The 20,843-nt window shown below is 33.6% G+C and overlaps 1 protein-coding gene across 1 annotated transcript; it reads left to right on the plus strand.

Moving 5' to 3' along the window:
* Positions 1–19,604: 19,604 nt before the first annotated feature.
* LOC126759359 (protein terminus-like) lies at positions 19,605–20,711 on the plus strand. Its single transcript, XM_050474095.1, has one exon. It carries the CDS (start codon positions 19,605–19,607, stop codon positions 20,709–20,711), a length of 1,107 nt encoding a protein of 368 aa, XP_050330052.1.
* Positions 20,712–20,843: the final 132 nt, after the last annotated feature.

Raw genomic sequence — 20,843 nt, forward strand, 5'->3', positions numbered from 1 at the left:
TCGCAAAGAACCATAAATCTTCCGCAGTACCTTTCTCTCGAACACTTAGGACGGAATTGATGAGGGACTTGTAGAGTTTGGTCTTTGTTCATCGAGAGCGGAATTTACTTCTCAATTGCCTACCCAGTTCGAAGTTGCACCTATTGGCAAGAGTCTGCGTTAGATTTCGAGCCTGTTGTTTTTGGTGTTAATGTTGGTTTCAAGATAGACGAAATTATCTACGACTTCGAAGTTACCACTGTCAACAGAGACGTGGGAGCAAAGTCGCGAATTCGACGACTGTTTGTTTGATGACCGGAGATATTTCGTCTTGCCCTCGTTCGTAGAATTTTGTATCTCTGGTATGAGTGACTTTAAGTGCTTAGAAATAACTTGAGACTATGTCAAGAGTTATGTAGTTCCTCGGTTAGTTGACTCAGTGCCTTCCAGCCTGTTACGCTTCGGAAATTCAAAGAAACTTATATTTTTCTCTCCTTAATCCTTCTTCACTTTCTCAACGATGCCGTTTCTTCTGACATATCTAATGTTTGCAATTTAACTGTATATCTCAATATGCAAAACTATGCGCTATAATTCCTCATTGAAAATACCGCAAAGTTTGCACATAAAATATGAATAATTATTGCAAAACTAGTTCAACAATTGGCACAGTTTCTCTTTTTTCCCAACCGAAAACTTATGCCTCATTCAAGCGCAAATATGCAAGAAAATGAATTTTTGGCTAAGCGCTCACAGCCGAGGCGCACACAGTACTCATTTGAACAGTGTCTACAATGGAACTTTCGTTCAAGAGCCGGCAAGTATGTGTGTGTGTGCTTAGCAAAAGTCTTTGAAAAGTTCGCTTATTGAAGTATTCGGTCTATTCATTGCAATAATTTCGGTGACAATTATTGTATTATTATCCTTTCGTACCGTTTCCACTGTGTCAGCGTCTTCTTGCTTGCTTGTCGCGCACTTTCTTTTCGTTTTTGTGCCTCTCTTGGCTTTTGTGCGCGCGCTCTTGCTCGATTGGCATATGCTTGACATGAAATAATTATGAATTATAGCTTTTGTTGGGCGCACATATTTCATGCATTTTCTCATAAATTCCCGTTTGGTGTGAGGAGAGACTTCGGCGAAGAAAAGCTTGTGCAAGTTTTCAACAAAGAATAAATGATTTGTTAATATGGTATACGGAAAATGTGGTACATTTCGAGAACAATTGCCATTGAAATAATTGAAGTCAAATAAATGTGGACTAAGGCATACTAAGAGGAAAGAAGCTACGAGAGAAAAGTTTCGTCCAGTCCATTTCGGTTTTTGCAGCAGAACGGCCAAAACTTCTATATATATGTGGACAATTTTAAACAAAAGAAGTACACAAAGAAATAGCAGAAGAAGAAGCAGAATAATTTGTTATAAATTATGACCGGATTACGAGTAGACGATTAGCCATACCACACATACTAGACGCTCAATGAATGACAGCTGAGCAGAAAACATCAAATCCACAATACTTAATATTGTGATTTGGCTCAGTAATCGGCCTTACACCGATTGCAGATTGCCAAATTGCGCATTAGATCACCTACAATAAGCAAAAAACTCGTAAGTCTTCACTTGAACCAACAGATTTCGCTAGCGTAGTCTTGGAACGCGTAGAACGACAAGATTTAAATGGGTTAAACTGCATTCCAGCTGGGAAAATGTATATTAAAACAAGCTGATAATAAACCCGAAACGTGAGCAGGATTTCTAAATCCAATGTCTTGCTGCCGAAGATTATAAAAGCAATTGCTTTGTCGTCTCACAACCCAGAAGGAGTTGTTTGAAATCTTGATACGGAGAGAATGATGAGAAAAGTAATGTAATTTCCCATATAGTTAGTAAATTAGGAATACAGAAAAAGAAATCGAGGTTAAATAAGAGCAATAGAATCGGAGATCGTGAAATAGGAAAAATAAGCGACTACTTATAACTCCAATAGATAGTTAGAATTAGAAGTTGATATAGCGACTACTACTAATTCTAGTAGATATATCTACTACTAACTCCAACTTCATCAGTGCATCCATTTTGTTTCTAACTCTGTTCATCTCTGGTTCTATTGCTGTCTCTGTCACCTATTTAACCTCGATCTCTTCTACTTTATAGCAACTACTTCTAACTCTAACTTCATCACTGGATCAAGATAAAGATTGAAGTAGAGGTAGTGGCGAAGGTAGAGGTAGAAACGAATGGATAGTTAATAAAAAGTGAAAGTGAAAAGGGATATTCAGTAAACAGGAATTCAGGAAACAGAGATAGAGAAAGGAACAAAGTTTGCAATGGCAACAAAGCTAGTGACAGAGGTAAGACAAAAATGGACTGAGATGAAAAGAGTTAAATGTAGTCAAAAATTAAATGTTAGAAGAGATGTAGAGTTAAATTGTAATGACGGCGTTAGAAGAAAAGATGTACCATAGTGATAAAGGTACATTTAAGGATAAAGTTAAAGACAGAGATAGAAGTAGATACAAAGCATAAAAGAAGTACCATAGTGATAAAGGTGCACATTTAAAGATAAAGTTAAAGACAGAGATAGAAGTAGATACAAAGGCATAGTTTTCCATACAAGAACTTGATTCCGATCGTGCAGTTTGTATGGTAGCTATATGCTATAGTGAGCCGATCTGAACAATTTCTTCGGAGATTACATTGTTGCCTTAGAAAATAATCTATACCAAATTTGGTGAAGATACATTGTCAAATGTGAATGTTTTCCATACAAGAACTTGATTCCGATTGTTCAGTTTATATGGCAGCTATATGCTATAGTTAACCGATCTGAACAATTTCTTCGGAGATTACATTTTGCCTTTTAGAAAATAACTATACCAAATTTGTGAAGATACATTGTCAAATGTGAAAGTTTTCCATACAAGAACTTGATTCCGATCGTTCAGTTTGTATGGTAGCTATATGCTATAGTTAACCGATCTGAACAATTTCTTCGGAGATTACATTGTTGCCTTAGAAAATAATCTATACCAAATTTGGTGAAGATACATTATCAAATGTGAAAGTTTTCCATACAAGAACTTGATTCCGATCGTTCAGTTTGTATGGTAGCTATATGCTATAGTTAACCGATCTGAACAATTTCTTCGGAGATTACATTGTTGCCTTAGGAAATAATCTGTACTAAATTTGGTGAAGATACATTATCAAATGTGTTTTCCATACAAGAACTTGATTCCGATCGTTCAGTTTGTATGGATAAAGTTAACCGATCTGAACCAAATTTTGCCTTAGAAAATAACCTATACCAAATTTGATGAAGATACATTGTCAAATGTGAAAGTTTTCCATACAAGAACTTGATTCCGATCGTTCAGTTTATATGGCAGCTATATGTTATAGTGGTCCGATATCGGCCGTTCCGACAAATGAACAGCTTCTTGAAGAGAAAATGACGTTTGCAAAATTTCAAAAGGATATCTCAAAAACTGAGGGACTAATTTGTATATATACAGACGGACGGACGGACAGACAGACAGACGGACATGGTTAAATCGACTCAGCTCAACATACTGATCATTTATATATATACTTTATAGGGTCTCCGACGCTTCTTTCTGGGTGTTACAAACATCGTGACAAACTTAATATACCCTGTTCAGGATATAAAAAAGTAAAAGTGAGTTAAATTCGAATTATTAGCCACTCACATTATACCCACCTGAAGCGTATTCATTAGAATCGGACACAAAAGATTTAGCAGAGTTCTTTACTTGCAGTGGTTCTACATGAACATTGTCACATGTCTTTTACTGCGAGGGCCGGTCTTCTCTAAACCACAACATTCTTAAATCGATTTATGCGTCTCAACTTTCCGTGTAGGCTCTAAGCTCGTGTGAAACTTCAGTCTCACTCTTATTTGTGTACCCTTTGCCTTATACATACAGTTTAGCTCAGTCTAAAGCCTATAGGCGATTTGTGTGGGAAATATGCCTTCAAATATTAATCTATCAAATAGGCCCTAACTCATTCGGTCAAGATCCTTGCTTCAGCTGCCCTGTGTGCTAACATTGACAGACACACAAAGTCAAAGTCTCGTAGACATTTTTTACTGCATTAAACTCACACTCTATCATAAACATTTCGTTTAATTTGTTGAAGAACTCGAGCTATTTACGACAATTCCACTCAGACATTCGCACGTCTAGTGTCAATGTGGCCGTAAAGCTACAAGAAAGTACAAAATGGTAGTGGCAGTAACTTTGAGAGCAGGCAGGGTTGTGCGGTCGCGATGAAATGAACCTCAGTTTAAGCAGCCAACTGTGAGGGCAAGCCATAAAGCAATTTAATAGTTGGCGCTTGTTGAAAATTATTGTGTCAATGAACGTGTGATAAAAGCGGAAACTGCCGAGTCAGTAAAGCTGGACGTCCTGTAGGTAAGAGAGTGAGTGAGTGAGTAAGAAATCATAGCTGACACAAGGCGTTGCTTGGTGTGAGTAAAGTAAATAAAATAAATATTTCCTTTAAAGTGACACCCTGCTGGGTGTCTCACCCCCTCACTCGTACCGCCGCCGCTTGCAACTGGTCAAAGTAAATTGCTGAGTGCTCCGGTTTATGACCTCAGTGCGCTGCGGCGGCAACCTTTGACCAGCCTAGTTGTTAAGCAAATGAAAATTTTACAATTTAATGGCAATTTTATGCACTTTTGCATGCAAAATGAGCGAAAGATTTCCAGCATTCACAGTTTACTCGCACTAATGAAAATATCGCAATGTGTGGACTGGTAATGGGCGGATTGGCAGCTCTAAGGGTGACATAAACATTTGTAAGACTATGTAATTTATTTGTTAACCATCATGGTTGTCATTGTATAATGTGGGAATGTTGGGCGTGAGTGGAAGTTACTGTTACGTAATTACTTTGCTCTCTTCGAGTGGACTGTGTGGGGTAGTCGTCGGGCTGCGGCAAGCTTGCTACTTCTACGAGCTGTCTAAAAGGCAGAGGTTGTTTAAATTATTGATTTGATAAGAGGACTTAAGGAAATAAGGAATAGTTTAAGCTTCAGACGTATTCAGCTTAGGAGACCAAGCAGTTTCGAAGAACTGAACCGCAGGAAACCGTAAAGGAATCATGGAAGTCTTCACAAAAAATTTGAAAGGATTTAGATAGGTGTAAGAGCTCAAATGGTATTTTAAATCATGAAGAGTTGCCCATTGGCATTTAGCCTAACGCCATTGCTTCTTCCTCTTTTTGTAAAGAGGGCTTATGCGGTTATAGCCGACTTTACAAAAGCGCGTCATTCGTTCTCTCTTTCGCTGTTTGGTGCCAATTGGAGATTCCAAGTGTAGACTGGTCCCTCTCTCCGGAGTGGAGGTCTTCCTCTTCCTCTGTGTGTACTGCTTCGAATACTCTCAGAGCTGTAGTGTTTTCAGCCATTCGAACGGCATGACCTAGCCGTAGCCGATGTCTCTTAATTCGCTGAACTATAGTATGTTAATGTCGTAGTATATTTGGTACAGCTCATCGTTCCATCGACTGCGGTATTCGCCGTTGCCATTGCGCAAAGGACCATAAATCTTCCACAGAAACTTTCTCTCGAAAACTCGTAATGCTGACTAATCGGATATTTTCATCGTCCATGCATCTGCACCATACAGCAGGACGGGAATGATAAGTGACTTGTAGAGTTTGGTCTTTGCTCGCCTTCATTGCTTACACCATCAATTATGCAGAAATCAACCCAACCTAACTAGTTCGCTGACTTGCGAAAAATCTTCGTAAGAATGCCTAAGAAGCTAGCGTCTTGATGTGATCAAAGTCATTGGTACTATGAACTGAGGTTTGCAGTTTTACGCTATTTAATCCACACGGAGTGCGCCATGTTACAACAATGTGGGAGCGGTAGACTGTCGTTTAGTTAGTCTCAGACTTTCATGCATCGGCTTTTGATTTTATTATGGCTAGAAAGGCTCCCCAACAACGTAAGCTCTTTTAGGGAACCAGGATTCGTTAAAACCCTGCAAATTTAATGCTGCTAAAGACAATCACAATTTGGCTGCACTAGTTTTGATTTCCCTACCGGCTGGTTTTTGAACCACTTGCCCGGTTTCCCAAGTCAATTCATGAAACTCACTGGTTTAGAGGGGCGGTGTCAGGCATTCTTTATTTTACTGCACGCAGGTTTTCTAGAAACAAGCGTAACATGTTCTACAGATTAACGGAATTACCATTTCTTAACCGGTGTTTTGAATTATGTAGCTACGAAATCAAACCCATACTGAAATCAGCAATATAGACTTCAAACAATTCTTCTACTTCAGTCCCACGGTCTAATAAGCTCCACCAACCGTTTCACCTTTACACGCTGAAAATCAAATCCACTTTCTCCAATTTAATAACACAAATAATTAAGCATAAAAGCTCTTAGCACTTCCTCTTCCTACAGCGTTCGTAATCCTACACGGCTAACTGCCACCAACTAAATTATTGTGTAAATTTTCGTTGCAAAGCTTAATAGCCAATTGCCATTTGAAGTGATTTGTGTGTGTATGCATGCATTAAAAGTAATTGATTTTCTTAACCTTAAGCACAATATCAATAACAATTATTAGCCTTGCCTACACTTTATTTCCTACTGCAAATTGCCGTTGCCTTTCACGTCTGATGGCAATCAATAAATTTCGCAGTAATCTCGCCTTTAAGGCGTTTTACTTTATATGAGCGATAAGCCTGCGATGAGAAATAAGTAATAACGCAATTCTTTTGTGTCTCGTAGGAGCTTTGCAAAAGCTCTCAGTCGCTTAGGCCTTCTCCTTATGGGTGTTGCTCGCTTTGGTGCGCGTATGTTTGTATTGAAAATTGAATTTTGCGGCTTTAGGCTCAAGAGAAATTGTTGCGCGTGCAAAAAGAAAACAAAAACATTATTTTCATATTTTTTAGTACAAATAAATTTTGAGGCATTTTCTGGTATTTTGTGTCTTATCTTATTGTTAAGTATATATCAATTGTTGTGAAGTGCCAATTAATTTAATTTAATCAGGTGTAGGATAGAGGGAGTATTCTCCGGCATTATATTAGATATTTTTGAGGGATTAAATATAACTGTATTATATACAATTAATTATCAAATGTCTTATGATCAAATAAGGTTGTGTTAACAATCTTATTGCTTCAATTATAGTCGAAATTGCGCATTGAAGTTTTAGAACACTTGTGCTTTTTTTAAATACTGTTATATATTTTCTACATAAATTGTTACATAATAATCGATAAATAATCAAAATTGGCAGCTGAAATAATTCTTTATTCACAATTTTAGTACTAAATATTATTCTAATTGAGTACTAAAAATAACAAAAATTAGTACTAAGAATTATAAATGAATGATAACATAATTTAGTCTAAAAATAGTAAAAAAAATCTATTTACATATGTGTGCGATACATAACTTTTGCTTAATTTCGACTTTTTAGTACTAAACTTTTTTAAAGTATAATAATAAAATATTATATATTTAAAAAAATATATACTTAAAATTTTATTTATATAATAAGAATTTAGGACTTCATTCAGTATTTCCAATACAATAAGATTTTCAAAAATACTAAGTTTAGTAACTTAGATAGTGTACTAAAATAGTTTAGTTAGCTAAAAGTGCGAATATTTAGTACTCCAAAAAATCTTTTTATAGAAAACTTTACAAAATTCTGAAAATTGTTCGGCTTTGCGAGAAAAAAAGGAGCAATTAATTTTAGAACTGTAGAATTTTTTAGAACAGAAAAAATTTTAGTACTATTTTTTTACCAATTTGAAAGCGCAGAAAAATGTTAATATTATTTATTTACATATTTAAAATTATTAATTAATTTTAAAACTATAGAATTTTTTAGCACAGAAAAATTTTAGTACTATTTTTTAACAAATTTTAAAGTACAGAGAAAATTTTAGTACTATTTTCTACAAATTCGAAAGTATTTTATAAATCAAATATTGCTTAAAAAAACGTATAAAAGACCAAAGAATTTTTTAGAACACAAAAATTTTAGTACAAAAATTAGTATTACTTTTTTATTTCATATTATTTTATAATTGAAATATTGCTAGAAAATATATAAGAAGCAACTAGGAAGCACATCTGCTAACTCTAGATAATATATTCCGGCCACATGTGGGTTAACCTCACTTTTTGTGCTCTGAAAGGAATTTGATCCAAAAGTGCTCGACATTTGATGGCATATCCGTCAGCTCGTAAATATTTAATTTAAATGTCATACGAAATTGGCGCACGCCATTTTCCACGCTTACAATAAAAATATAAAACTTTTCAGTCGGCAAAAACACACATTCACATACATACATACATATACATATGCAGGCTTATAAAAGTACTGCAATTGACTGACGTGCACTCCATAACCAATTCACAATCTTATGCGCTCGCCTCCAGCTACCGGCTGAGTAAATCCTTTTTCACTTTCGGTTGTGTACGAGTGCGCTTTTGTTTCTTGTTGTATACTTTTGGGCGTTTGCTATTGCGCCTTTGAGCGATCGTATATCGAAATGTGACAAGAAGATTAAATTTTTCGCTGTCTTAACTTCACAGAAATGTTCGCTGCGTATGTATGCGTGAGTGCGTGTGGGTGTTGCTGTGTTTGTGCACGTCAAAAGTTGACAACACAAACAATATTAAATTGCAACAACAATTACGAGTAGCGCAAATATTTACAACAAGCAAGCAATAATACAATACGAAACAGCCGTCGAATCAGCCGACCGGCCGAGCGACCTACGTACTTGACTGACTGTGCGTGTGCGCATCTAACGGGTGTGTGGACTGTTTGGAGTATGGGCATATTAGTGATTGGGTGCAAGTGACAGTTGACAGACGTCCACAATTGTTGGGCTCCTTATCAAAAATTTTTGATTTCAATATTGGCTGTCGACTTTACCGACAGTATGTCGAGTAGGCGGTTAATGGAATCGAACGAATGATTGGCTGTCGATGTGTACATACATATATGTACATATATTTGTATACATTTATTCTTGAAAATATGTGCGGGTAGACCTTTTTCTGTCTTATAAATAACAAATAACTAAAAAGCTGACAAGCGTTCACATTTTATGGCTTATTAGCGCGATAAGCCACTTTGTGATCAGAATTGATATGCAAAACTTAAAATAAAAAAATTTATTAAAAGAAATTGCAAAAAATTTAATTATTGAGTATTAAAATCGAAAACCCATCCGAAATATTTTTTTTTCTCGGTTGGTATGACTGACAGTGACATCTGTGTTTTTTTAAGAAAATTTAATATTTAATAAAATATATATTAAATTCTGCTACAATTTTTGAAATTAAAAATAATAGAAAATATTGAAAAATTATGAAAATTAAAAACTTTTTTAACAAAATATTTTTTGATAAAATTAACAAAATTTTAAACCATTTTATTTAAAAAAGTCATTACAAAAATTTTAACTTTTTTAGCAAAGATTTGTGTAAGCGCTAATTTAATTTTTTAAATATAAATAAATACATACATACACGTTATATTAAAATTTGAAAATTTACTTAAATATAGTTTTTATTAAAAAATATATTGATTTTTATTATTTTTTAACAAAATAATATTTTGCTAAAATTTCACAATATTGTACACTACATTACATAAAATTTTAATTTTTTAGAATTATTTTTTAGCCTTTTTAAATGGGAATGCAATTTATTATAAAATATATATTAAATTTTGTCACAATTTAAAACATTATAAAAAAATAACATTTTCAATATGCTTGCAATAAAAAAAAATTTTGGAATTTTAAAATGTATTAATTACAAACATTTTAAACCTTTTTAATAAAATGTTGCAAACACAAAAAAATTGTGAGAATAAAGAGTTATATATTTTTTAAATAGAAATTTAGTTATTTTTAAAACGTATACAAATTTAATTATGTTACGATTTTAGAAATTATAAAAAATTAGAACAATAAAATAATTTTGAAAAATATTATGTATACATGTATGTATGTATGTATATGTTTGAAATTTTACGAAACTTTTTAAAATTGTAAAATATATTGTTTATTAATTTTTGACTTTTCAATTAAAAAGAAATAATTAAATGTAACTTTAATTTTTTTTTTAATTTTAAAATATTTTTTTGAAAATATTTTTTTTAATTTAATAACTTTTTACAAACTAATTAAAAATAAATTATTTTATTTTTTTGAAAATTATTTTGTTTTCAACAATATACATTTTTGTTGAAATTGAAAATTCGAAAGTTTTTTTTAAAAATTTTCAACAATATACATTTTTTTAAAATTAAAAAAAAACATATTATAACATAAATTTCAAAACAACTATAAACTTTTTTCAAATTAAAAATAAATTACTTTTTTGCAAATTATTAAAAAATTTTATTTATTTTTGAAATTATGTATATGTTTTCAACAAAATAAATTTTTTTAAATATTTATAAAAATAATGATTAGAAAAATTTGATTTCTAAAATTATAATTAATTTAACAAATAATTCTAACTAAAAAATTTTCACAACTATAAAATTGTGTTTAAATTAAAAATAAATTACTTTTTTGAAAATTATTTTTTTTAAAATTAAATTTATTTTTTTTTTAATTTTTTTCAACAAAATAATTTTTTTGTTATAATTTATGATTTCTCAAATTATAATTAATTTAATAAATAACTCTAACTAAAAAATTTTCACAACTTTAAAATTGTTTTTAAATTAAAAATATATTACTTTTTTGAAAATTATTATTTAAAATTAAATTTAAATTAAAAAAAGAAAATTCAAAATAAATTACTTTCTTGAAAATTATTATTTTCAAAATTTATATTTTTTTTTGAAATTATTTGCAACGTGTTTTCAAAAAAATAAATTTTTATTATAATTTATAAAAATATCAACTTTGAAAATTATGATTTCTCAAATTAAAAAAAAAGTAAAACAAATTTAAAAAAAAGAATTAAAACATGTCTCCAATAAAATAAATTTTTGTCAAAAAATAAAAAAAATATCTATCTTGATATTTATAAAATTTCTAATTAAAAAAAATAAAATGAAATTTGAAAAAAATTAAAACATGTTTTTAACAAAAAAAAAATGTTAAAATTTAAAAATAAATTTTTTTATTTTCAAAGTTTATATTTTTCTAATTGCTTTCAAACCAAAGAAACTTGTGTTGAATTTTTAGAAAATTTTAAAAATATGCACTTTAAAAAATATATATAAAATTAAGGGGCTATTCGAGTCCAGCAATAAAAATATTAGTTTTTTTTTACATTTTCGTACTCTAAATAGGAGGAGTCGTAGTCCGATGAAGACGACGACATGGGTTTTGGTCTCTTCGACTAAACAACTCAACACTAAAGTCTACTGTACTTGTAGACAGTATTTTTCAAATTTCAAATTATTTTCGGAGATATATGTACTTACATACATATGTATTCTGGTACTGAAGCTTTAAGCGCGTTTTTTTCGAAATTGTCATTTTCAAAACAATACCCACGATTTCTGAAGCTCTACCGATTCACCTGAAAATTTTAGAAAGTCTTCTTATAGACTTGTCTATGTCTGAAACCAACCATATGCCCAAATTTCACCTTTTACTATTTTAAAAAAATTCGAAACGGTTAAAACGAGCAGTACAAAGAAAAATAATATACGAAATTGTTTTTTTTTTCAGGCGGGTGCCATTTCGTGAAAACAAAAATTTCAAACTTTTCCGTAGAACCAGACTTTATTACAGTTAGACTCCCCGCTTTATCAGCTACCAATTATTGAAATCTTGAACTTTTTTATTTACTGTATTCTTGTAATGAAATAAATAACTAGTGGAAAAATTTATAGTACAAATATTAATTGCCTTTTTTACGACACTTCACACATTATCTGATATTCATGCCTCTAGACTAGTAATAATTTCAATTTAATTTGAGGAAAAAATGTTTGCTGAAATTTTAAAACTTAAATTGAGACTATGAAAACTTTGTACTACGATCCTATAGATCCTAAGACATTTTTAACGTAACGAGCACAGTTATGACAATAATTTATTAGTAAAAAATTAATATAATTTGTTCGGCAAAAATTAAATCTTACTTACAAAGATAGTTCAAAACTTTTATTACTGCCAAAGATATTTTCGGTAAGTCGTAAAAGGGGTCTAACTGGAGGCGATCTAAAATGAACCTCACAACTCGACAAGTCTGCATTTAATGATGGTATGCAGTAGAGGGTGTTCTGGCGTCAAAAAATAGTAGAGACTATCCTTTCCCAATGAATCGATCCTTTCCAGTTACCTCCTATTCAAGAGTTGCCGCAGACCTAACATATTTCGTCTTATCACCGAACATTAACTAAGCGCGTAGAGCCATTTTAATAAAGCTTATGCATGCTTCCGCTGTTTTAAGTTTTAATCGCTCCTTAAAAAAAAAAATACCGAAGCAAATCTAATTCAAATAAAATTTTAAATTATGGTAAAACTTTTTTGCTCTGAGTAGTTACATATTTTGCGATTTAATTACATTAAAAATTCAGTTCAAGTAAACACCACATCAGAATTTTGTTGTATTCCAAACTCGCTTATCTGTGTATGTATATTTTTGCTCTGCATTTTGAGATTGTAAATGCTCTTAAAACCATTTGGATTAACTGTACATTTGATGCGCTCGGAAACTTGTTTACATGTACATATAGTATACTTACTGGCCCCTATACAGAGATAAGCATGTTTAGAAAATATTCGTACACAAACATATGAAACAAAACACTGGCGTGCATAAAAATTGCATAGGTCTGCAAAATCTTAAATGAACTTACTTAAAACGAATATAAATTCTAAGGAATTATGAATAGTAGCATATTACTTGTTGGGGCTACTGCTGAACTGAGGCACCTCTAGGCCTGCTAAGTTGATCGTTATATGATTCAAATGAGCTCAATGTATTTGAACTAATATTATATCGGACGCAAGCGGCAAGGTAGTAGACTTGGATAAAATCTCAACAGAGTTTTGATAAAATCTATCTCTTTGTTATGGCGGATAATGCGGATATAGACTCAGTTGTGTATGAAAACTGGTGCGATATAGCATTCTATTGGATGCCCAGAGTTTTTGTTGTACTTTACTTTTTGAATATAAGGAAATTAGTGTCCAACAAATTTTTGTTTAGTTTGTTTTTTTTAATATATTTGGGTGATTTACCGATATCTGATGGGAACCCTGCAGATTTGAGGGCCTTTATTACATGTGATAAAGATACGTATGCTTGTGAAAGACTGTAACCTCCAGACAGAATATCGTCTACATAAGTTTGCGAGCTGAGGCGATTGTGTTGGATAATTGTTGTTTTGGTGGTAGTCGTACGACATGCCGACAATCATCTGATCTAGTAGTTGTGGCTTTGTAAAGGTCTTCACAATGCTGATCTTCAGGGGTTGTAATTCAAATGGGGGTTAGTTCTTCTAACTACTAAAATTTTCTCAATTGTGAATTGAGGTATTGTCTAAGGTTTTCTCAACTTGAGTTTTCATGCTGGTAACTGGTTCCGTAACTAGACCACTTAGGATCCAACCAAACATGGTTACTACTTTTTTGTGTTATCTGGGATGTTTAGTATGCCTAAAGGTCTTCACAATACAGATCTTCAGGGGTTGTAATTCAAATGGGAGTTAGTTCTTCTAACTCCTAAAATTTTCTCAATTGTGAATTGAGGTATTCGTCTAAAGTTTCCTCAACTTGAGTTTTCTTGCTGGTAACTGGTTCCGTAACTAGACCACTTAGAATCCAACCAAACGTGGTTACAACTTTTTTGTGTTATCTGGGATGTGTAGTATGCTTATCTTTGGACCACTTTTTTGAGAGCGGCGCTCGGAAAACCATATCTGGTTTATCGTAGTTGGAAATTTGATGATCTTCTATTCAAATAAGCCAAGAAATATGCTCAAAAAAGTTATCTCTAGTAGTTCAAAGTTTTTAACTGGGATTTGAATATTGATAACTTACTCAAGATCTTGTTGGTTCTCTTCATAAAATACATAATCTCATCTTCGTTCTAAAAAATCAGAAAATTATTTAAAAAGTCTTCAGCATTACAAAAGACCAAATCAAACAGATCGCTTAGACTTTGAATAGATTGCGCTGCCAGATCTCCAAAACGTGGAGCACAACAGATGAGGAAAATGGCTTCAAATAATTTAAAATTTATGTAAGCCGAACCAGTTGGTGCATAGGCGTATATTAAAGAATAATTTCTAAGTTGTATTATATATTAATGAAAAAACCTCTTGAAAAAGTTAGTCTTCTTTAATAGTGATAGAAAGACTTGCAACAAATTACACGGATCTTGAAGTAAAACTAGCTCTAAAAAGGTGGATTCAACTGAGTTCAAAGCAGACTTCGTTCTGCTCTCTGATTTCGGCAATCACTTAACACAGATCTTAATAGATTTCCTTCTACTTTGAACTCAGTTGATTCACCTTTTTAGAGCTATTTTTACTACAAGATCCGTGTAAAATGATTGCCAGAATCAGAGAACAGGCATGATAATGATAGACATACTAAAAATGGCTGGGTATTGAAAGAAATAGAAAAAGTAACAGTACAAGCGAATAGTAAAAAGTTTTGATACTAACTAATCTCCCATGGGAGGATAGATCCGTTTAACAACAGAATTTTTGTCCAAAATGGTTAGAAACAAAAGGAATGGGAGCCGTGTTAATGCAAAAAAGATCCTAGAATAGTTTTTTATAACAGTGTTATATGCGAAATAGCTCGATAAAAACCGAGGAGAAGATCCACGTTAGCAATCTGATACACATGTATAGTATACGACGTTCTACTCCTCGCTTTTAATTAAACGTGAATGATATTTTTGTGCCCTGAACAGGGTTTTCACGAATTTTTTAACAGACAGAAATAAACGTCGGAGTCGCTATGAAGTATGTATGTAAGTAAATGACATTTTTATACCCCGAACAGAGTTTGCACGACCCATAAGGAAACGTCGGAGATCCTATATATGGACATGGCTGCCTATATATACGCGAATATATCCCTAATTTTTGAGTTATCGATCGGAAATTTGGCATGCATCCTTTTCTCCCCAAGAAAGTGCTCATTCGTCGGAATCGGCGATATTGGACTTTTATAGCAAATAGCTGCGGTACAAATTGTTCGATCAAAATCAAGTCCTAGTATAAGGAACTTTTTTATTTGGCATTATATATTTATGGCATTCAGCAAAAATTATTATCAAATATAACACTATAATATCCGTAAATATTGTTGAGTTGAGGCCACTATAACTTATAGCCGCCATACAAATTGACCGTTCAAAGTAAAGTGTTTGTTTCCAAAACTTTTTTATTTGGCAATATATTTTCACGAAATTCTAACTAGATTATTGTCTAGACTATAAAACAATTATTGAAAACATTGTTAAGATCGGATCACTATAGCATATAGCTGCCATACAAGCTGATGCTACAAGATCAAGTCCTTATATCGAGAACTTTTTTATTTGGCAAAATATCTTTACGAAATTTAGAACACATTATTGTCCAAAGAAACGTTGTAATATTGGATTATTTTGTTGAGATCGGACCTCTATAGCATATAGCTGTCATACAAACTGAACGATCAACTTAAAAATCAAGTTTTTCATACCTTTTTATGCTATCAAAGATGCATCTGTTAAGGGTATTAAGCTTGGCTGGAGCCGTCATTTTATTTTTGTATAATTTATATATAACATATGCTAATATCTTTGCCCACCACTGTTATGTTTATGCATCCGCCAGCTGACCAGCTCATTGATAGAATTTACTTTGCATTTATACATAAATATTTACACATATACATATGTATAAGCATATGTGAGAATTTATATAAATTTGTATGCATGTACATATGTATATGTGTGTTTTTAGTGATATTTTGCATTGTTGTATGATTGTATTTTCTTAAGTGCTTCTACGCTATTCAACAAATACACTTGTACAAATTACTAGATGCTCGTATCACTTAGATTGACAAACTAAATGAGTGTAGGAAATAGAGAAATACAAATGCAAATAACTTTACATGCGGTTAGAGGCGGTTAGAGAAGTGCGTATGTGTGGCATTGTTTGCATATAATAACTGAGACAAATAAGTAAACTGTTTTTTGTTTGAAAATTAAACACATAAATGGTGCTGATTTGAAGGTGAATAATGAATAATGTGTAGGTATGTGTGTACTTATATGCATATATATTAGGGTGTTTTTTTTTAGTTGAGCTATTAATTTTTTTCAGTTCCGTCACGAAATTTCCTTGGAAATACCCTAAAAAAATTTCCTGAAAAATTTAGCCCTTAATATTAACATTAAGAACTAGACCAAGGCCTATAAAAATTTTCCATAGAAAATACACTACAATCGTGGGTTTTTATCTCTAAATTCCTACAGATCAGAGGTATTTTATGGCATCACTTTGGCTTTAGACGCATATTTCTCAGAATTCTTCACTCTACAAAAGTGCCCAGTGCAACAAAGTCGTAACTCACACCAGCGAGGTAGTACGGGGCTCTAAACCCGATTTTTCCAAGAATTTCGCATTTTTTTGTATATATCTCGTAAATGACAAGAGCTATAGAAAAAACGTACATGACAAATTTGTAGGAAATTTTATTTGCTAGAAAAAAGGTTCGAGGTCAAAATCGCCATCATTAATACTTCTCGAGATATATGTATAGAAGAATATATATGTATATGAAATCTGCTGTTTTTGCTCTGTTACTCATTTAGCTAAAATCTCTATATTCTAAATATAATATGTTCTCTTTAATACGTTTCATTTACTAACATCTGCGCTTGTCAGTTTCTAAGCAACTTGTTCAGTTGCATTTATTTTTTATTTTCTTTTTTTGTCAGCCCTACAATAGTTGCATTAAATTTTGATTAAAATTGCTCTGTAAAAGTGAAGTAATCAATTACATTAGAGCCTGTTAAATGCCTCGTCATTATTAATTTATATTTTTGTCTATTAATCAAAGTCAAATCACTGAACCAAAATTAAATTAAATACTTAATGAAAATATATTGAATGTAAGCACATGAAAATCATAAAAGCTACACAATACACACGTCACATTAATTACATTATATAAATTAACTCTTACATAACAATGGCAGCACTTACATATATACAGACATAATACCCAATAATACCTAGATAGATATATGTACCTGTATATCCCCAATTTCGCATCTAAGCTGCCTGTCTAGTCTGTCATATTATTATCTTCTGCGCTTTTAGCCCGTTATAGCTTTGGGCAAAGCCGCGCGGCTGATTGCAATTTGCAATTAAAATGCCATAAACATCATATTTAAGCGCAGTGTAATAATCACTTTATCTATTTGCGGCTATTTGGTGGAATAATTGTGGTTGCCGAAATTTGAGTCTGAGAAATTTACGATAATTACTTATGCATACCGAAGCTGTTGTTTCCCTTTCATTGGGCGTGGTTTCTACGTAGCGGGTTCCAAATCCAGCGCACAACCTCGCTGGGCGAGAAGTATAAATATTTGTACACATTTATATAGCGAGCCGCTTATTTCAAGACCGCCGTTCGCTAGGAGCCGCTGGTTGATTCTGGTGAACAGACGCTGCAGTTAGACTTCGAATAACCTTTAAATTGAATATGTCGGAGTATCTCTGCTGAAGCTTACTTTCATACAGCTAAAATCCCAGGCTCCACACGGGTTGGCTACCGCTTCTTGCACAAGGGTTGCTCACGTTTTCAGGGTGCGCGGCGAGGACGTAAGAGTTGGTATTGGATATAGTCCCACAACTGTAACCTCCTCAGAAACATAACTATATGCCATTACACCCTAAGATTTATGGTCCTTTGCGCATTGGCAACGACCGCAGTCTATGGAACAATGAGCTGTACGAGATATACGGCACCATTGACATAGTTCAGCAAATGAAGAGACAGCGGCTGCGTGGATGGAATAGTGTACTCCAGCGTCCAAGGTTTTTGATTCAGTACCAGCCGGTGGAAGCAAAGCAAGTGAAGACCTGCACTTCGTTGGAGACATCAGGAGGAGAAGGATCTGGCTCCTCTAGGTCTTGGAGCGACTTGACTTGGAGCAGTCAGTTTGTATGTCACCGTAAAGTATATACATTAGGGTGTGTCATTCTGAGGCAACCTTTTTTTTCAACTGAAAAACAGGCTAAAAACTTTCGAAAATGTGAAAAAGAAAGTCACTCAAAAGATGATCTCTTAATATTAATATTAAGAGGTGCCTATTTCAAATTTTCTGTTTTCCATATAAATTACATGGAAAAAAAATCATTTTTTTTGTGGTGGTTATTGTGCGGAGGTTATTATATGTGCACGCGATGGCTGCCAGTAGGGATGGTAAACTCGATTCCAATTCTACTCGAGAATCGAGTTTTCTTGTAAAATAATCGATTTTTCGAATGTCAAGAATCGATTCTTAATCGACTTCGACTACTGAAAGTTGATTCCGAAAAATCGATTATTATACGAGAAAACTCGATTAGTATTTTTAAGAACATTTAACTATGTTCACCTAAATTTTATGAACTTTGAGCTAAATTAAGAAATAGAAATTAGTAATGTAAAAGCTCTTAAGTTGTAAATAAAAGCTTCAAAATATCCAAATATTTAGTTTATTATTTATGTTAGTATGATCATTACCGGTTGCAAAACTATTTTAATATTTATTTAATGAGCAGCAATTAGTTGTTTCATTATGGAGTGAAAGCTGTAAGAAATGCAAAAAATTACAACCTAATTGTTTTATTGTGTAGGCGGATTTATGTCGATTTGCGATTCTTGAAAGCTGATATATACTGTTTCATTGTTCACTGTAAACTTTTGAAAGTCAAAGCTTATGGAAATGAGAGTTATAATTTCATATATTTTTACCTTAAAAAATAAATTAATTGAAATCACTAGAAAATGAAAGCTCTCAGAAGTGAAAGTTGCTATTATTGTTTTATTGATTTTTATTTTTAAGAATGACTTAAAGCTCATTGCTTCGAAATTTATAGGAATTACTTACTGATTTAATCTTGAAATGCAAGGAAAAACTTTTCCCAAGCGGTGAAAGCTCAAATGAAATTTTTTTATATACAAAATCAAACTTAAAAATATATTTCTCATCATGTATTGAATAGAGAAAAGTAATCGTATTATTATTATTGTTATTATTTTGATTATTATGGTTGTAAAAATCCTGCTTGCGGCGAAAAGTATTTATTTAACTCTCTCCCTTTCCACCGTGAACCTACTAAAAGAAATGCAAAAGAATTCTTAGCAAACCTTTTGGTGTTTTATGAAGAGATTACCTACTATTTAGGTAATCAGCGTTTGTTTACCGGCCTTTACCTACCTCCCTGCTACCTGCAGCACACTACCTGTCTCTTTCTGCACTTTACCACGCGCTAGTATAAAAGCGCACACATGACAGCACTCTACTCAGTCCACACTCAAGTATACTACAATCAACAGTCCGCGTTCTAACTGCAGCGCAACCCTTTGTCATACCTCATCGATCACTACGCTGCCTACTTGCCATGCCCTACTTCCGCTCTAGCTACACCTTCAGCATTGAGGGCAGTACGCGTACCTTCCATCATCGCTGGTGCATGGCCGGACGTATGTACGAATGCGACGCTTGCAGCACTACATGTGATGTACGCGCTGCATATTCGCAACACTGGTCCAGTGTCGGGCGTACGCTTTGCAGCGCCGAGCAACGCGTGCAGCTGAAAACAATAGAGGAGCAACGCATAAACAATTTCATACTCTGCAACGAGCGTAACAGGAGTACTAATGAATTCTTGCTGGACGCCGGCATACAAGCTATACCACAATTGTTGCGCCTACTTTTTCATGACGCTGCGCGCCTACACTTTCGTTTGAGTTTCTATGTGCGCGCCTTGAACGAAACTGATTTTTTATTCTGCAGCAGCGAATTGACGATAGAGCATCACCTGGATATTATCGAGAGTGTGGATGTACTATTTCTCATGTTGCTGGAAAAAATCGAAGCCTATATGTACGCTTGTTATCCGACGCGCGCTGCCGAGTATAACGTGAAGCGCATAAAAATTTATGTACGCCGCGAATTGAATACAACAGCATCAACAACAAATGCGCCCTCGAAATGCATACTGCCGCTGCAGTATCGTGTAAAGCACGCCACCGCTGCACCAGGGGCGCAGGCGGTCAGCGCCGCGGTTGCTGCTGATGCCAATCTATATCGCTTCCGCATTTGCGCGCGCACGCAGGAGTTGTACGTGGTACCCTATCAGCTCGGTAAATGTCCGAGCAATGCATGCGATAGTGAAGTGCAGCGCGCGCAACAAAGTTGGGATCGCATAGGCTGTGGCGCGCATTATATACAGTTGCAAAGTATCGACGGCGCCCAACAACAGCTTTTGGAGATCTCGAACATAACGCGCTTTCTACGCACCGATGAGGAGGATCATGTGCACACATGTGTCCAATGCAAGGCGAACTTTTCACAGCGCACTAAATTCCAGCTACACAAGGCGCTCGATTGTGGACGCGGCTTTGAGGTACTTCAACTGGACAGTGATAATCTGGAGATTTATGAGCATTGCTTCAAAATGCGTTGTGACAACTACAACTGGCCGTTATTCGGTATAATAGAATGAGGGGTGTAGGACTTTAGTAGAATAATCGTTAGGAAAATTTTAATTTATAAGAAAAAATATAACAAGAAAAAAAATAAAACACGAGAAATCTATTTTTGTTTAATTTTAATATTCGACAGCATTGGTTCATTT

The sequence above is a fragment of the Bactrocera neohumeralis genome, chromosome 5 (genome assembly GCF_024586455.1).
Source record: "Bactrocera neohumeralis isolate Rockhampton chromosome 5, APGP_CSIRO_Bneo_wtdbg2-racon-allhic-juicebox.fasta_v2, whole genome shotgun sequence".
Classification (NCBI taxonomy): domain Eukaryota; kingdom Metazoa; phylum Arthropoda; class Insecta; order Diptera; family Tephritidae; genus Bactrocera; species Bactrocera neohumeralis.

Excerpts from the sequence above, each read along its gene's own strand:
- LOC126759359 (XM_050474095.1), top strand. The coding sequence starts at position 19,605 with ATGCCCTACTTCCGCTCTAGCTACACCTTCAGCATTGAGGGCAGTACG.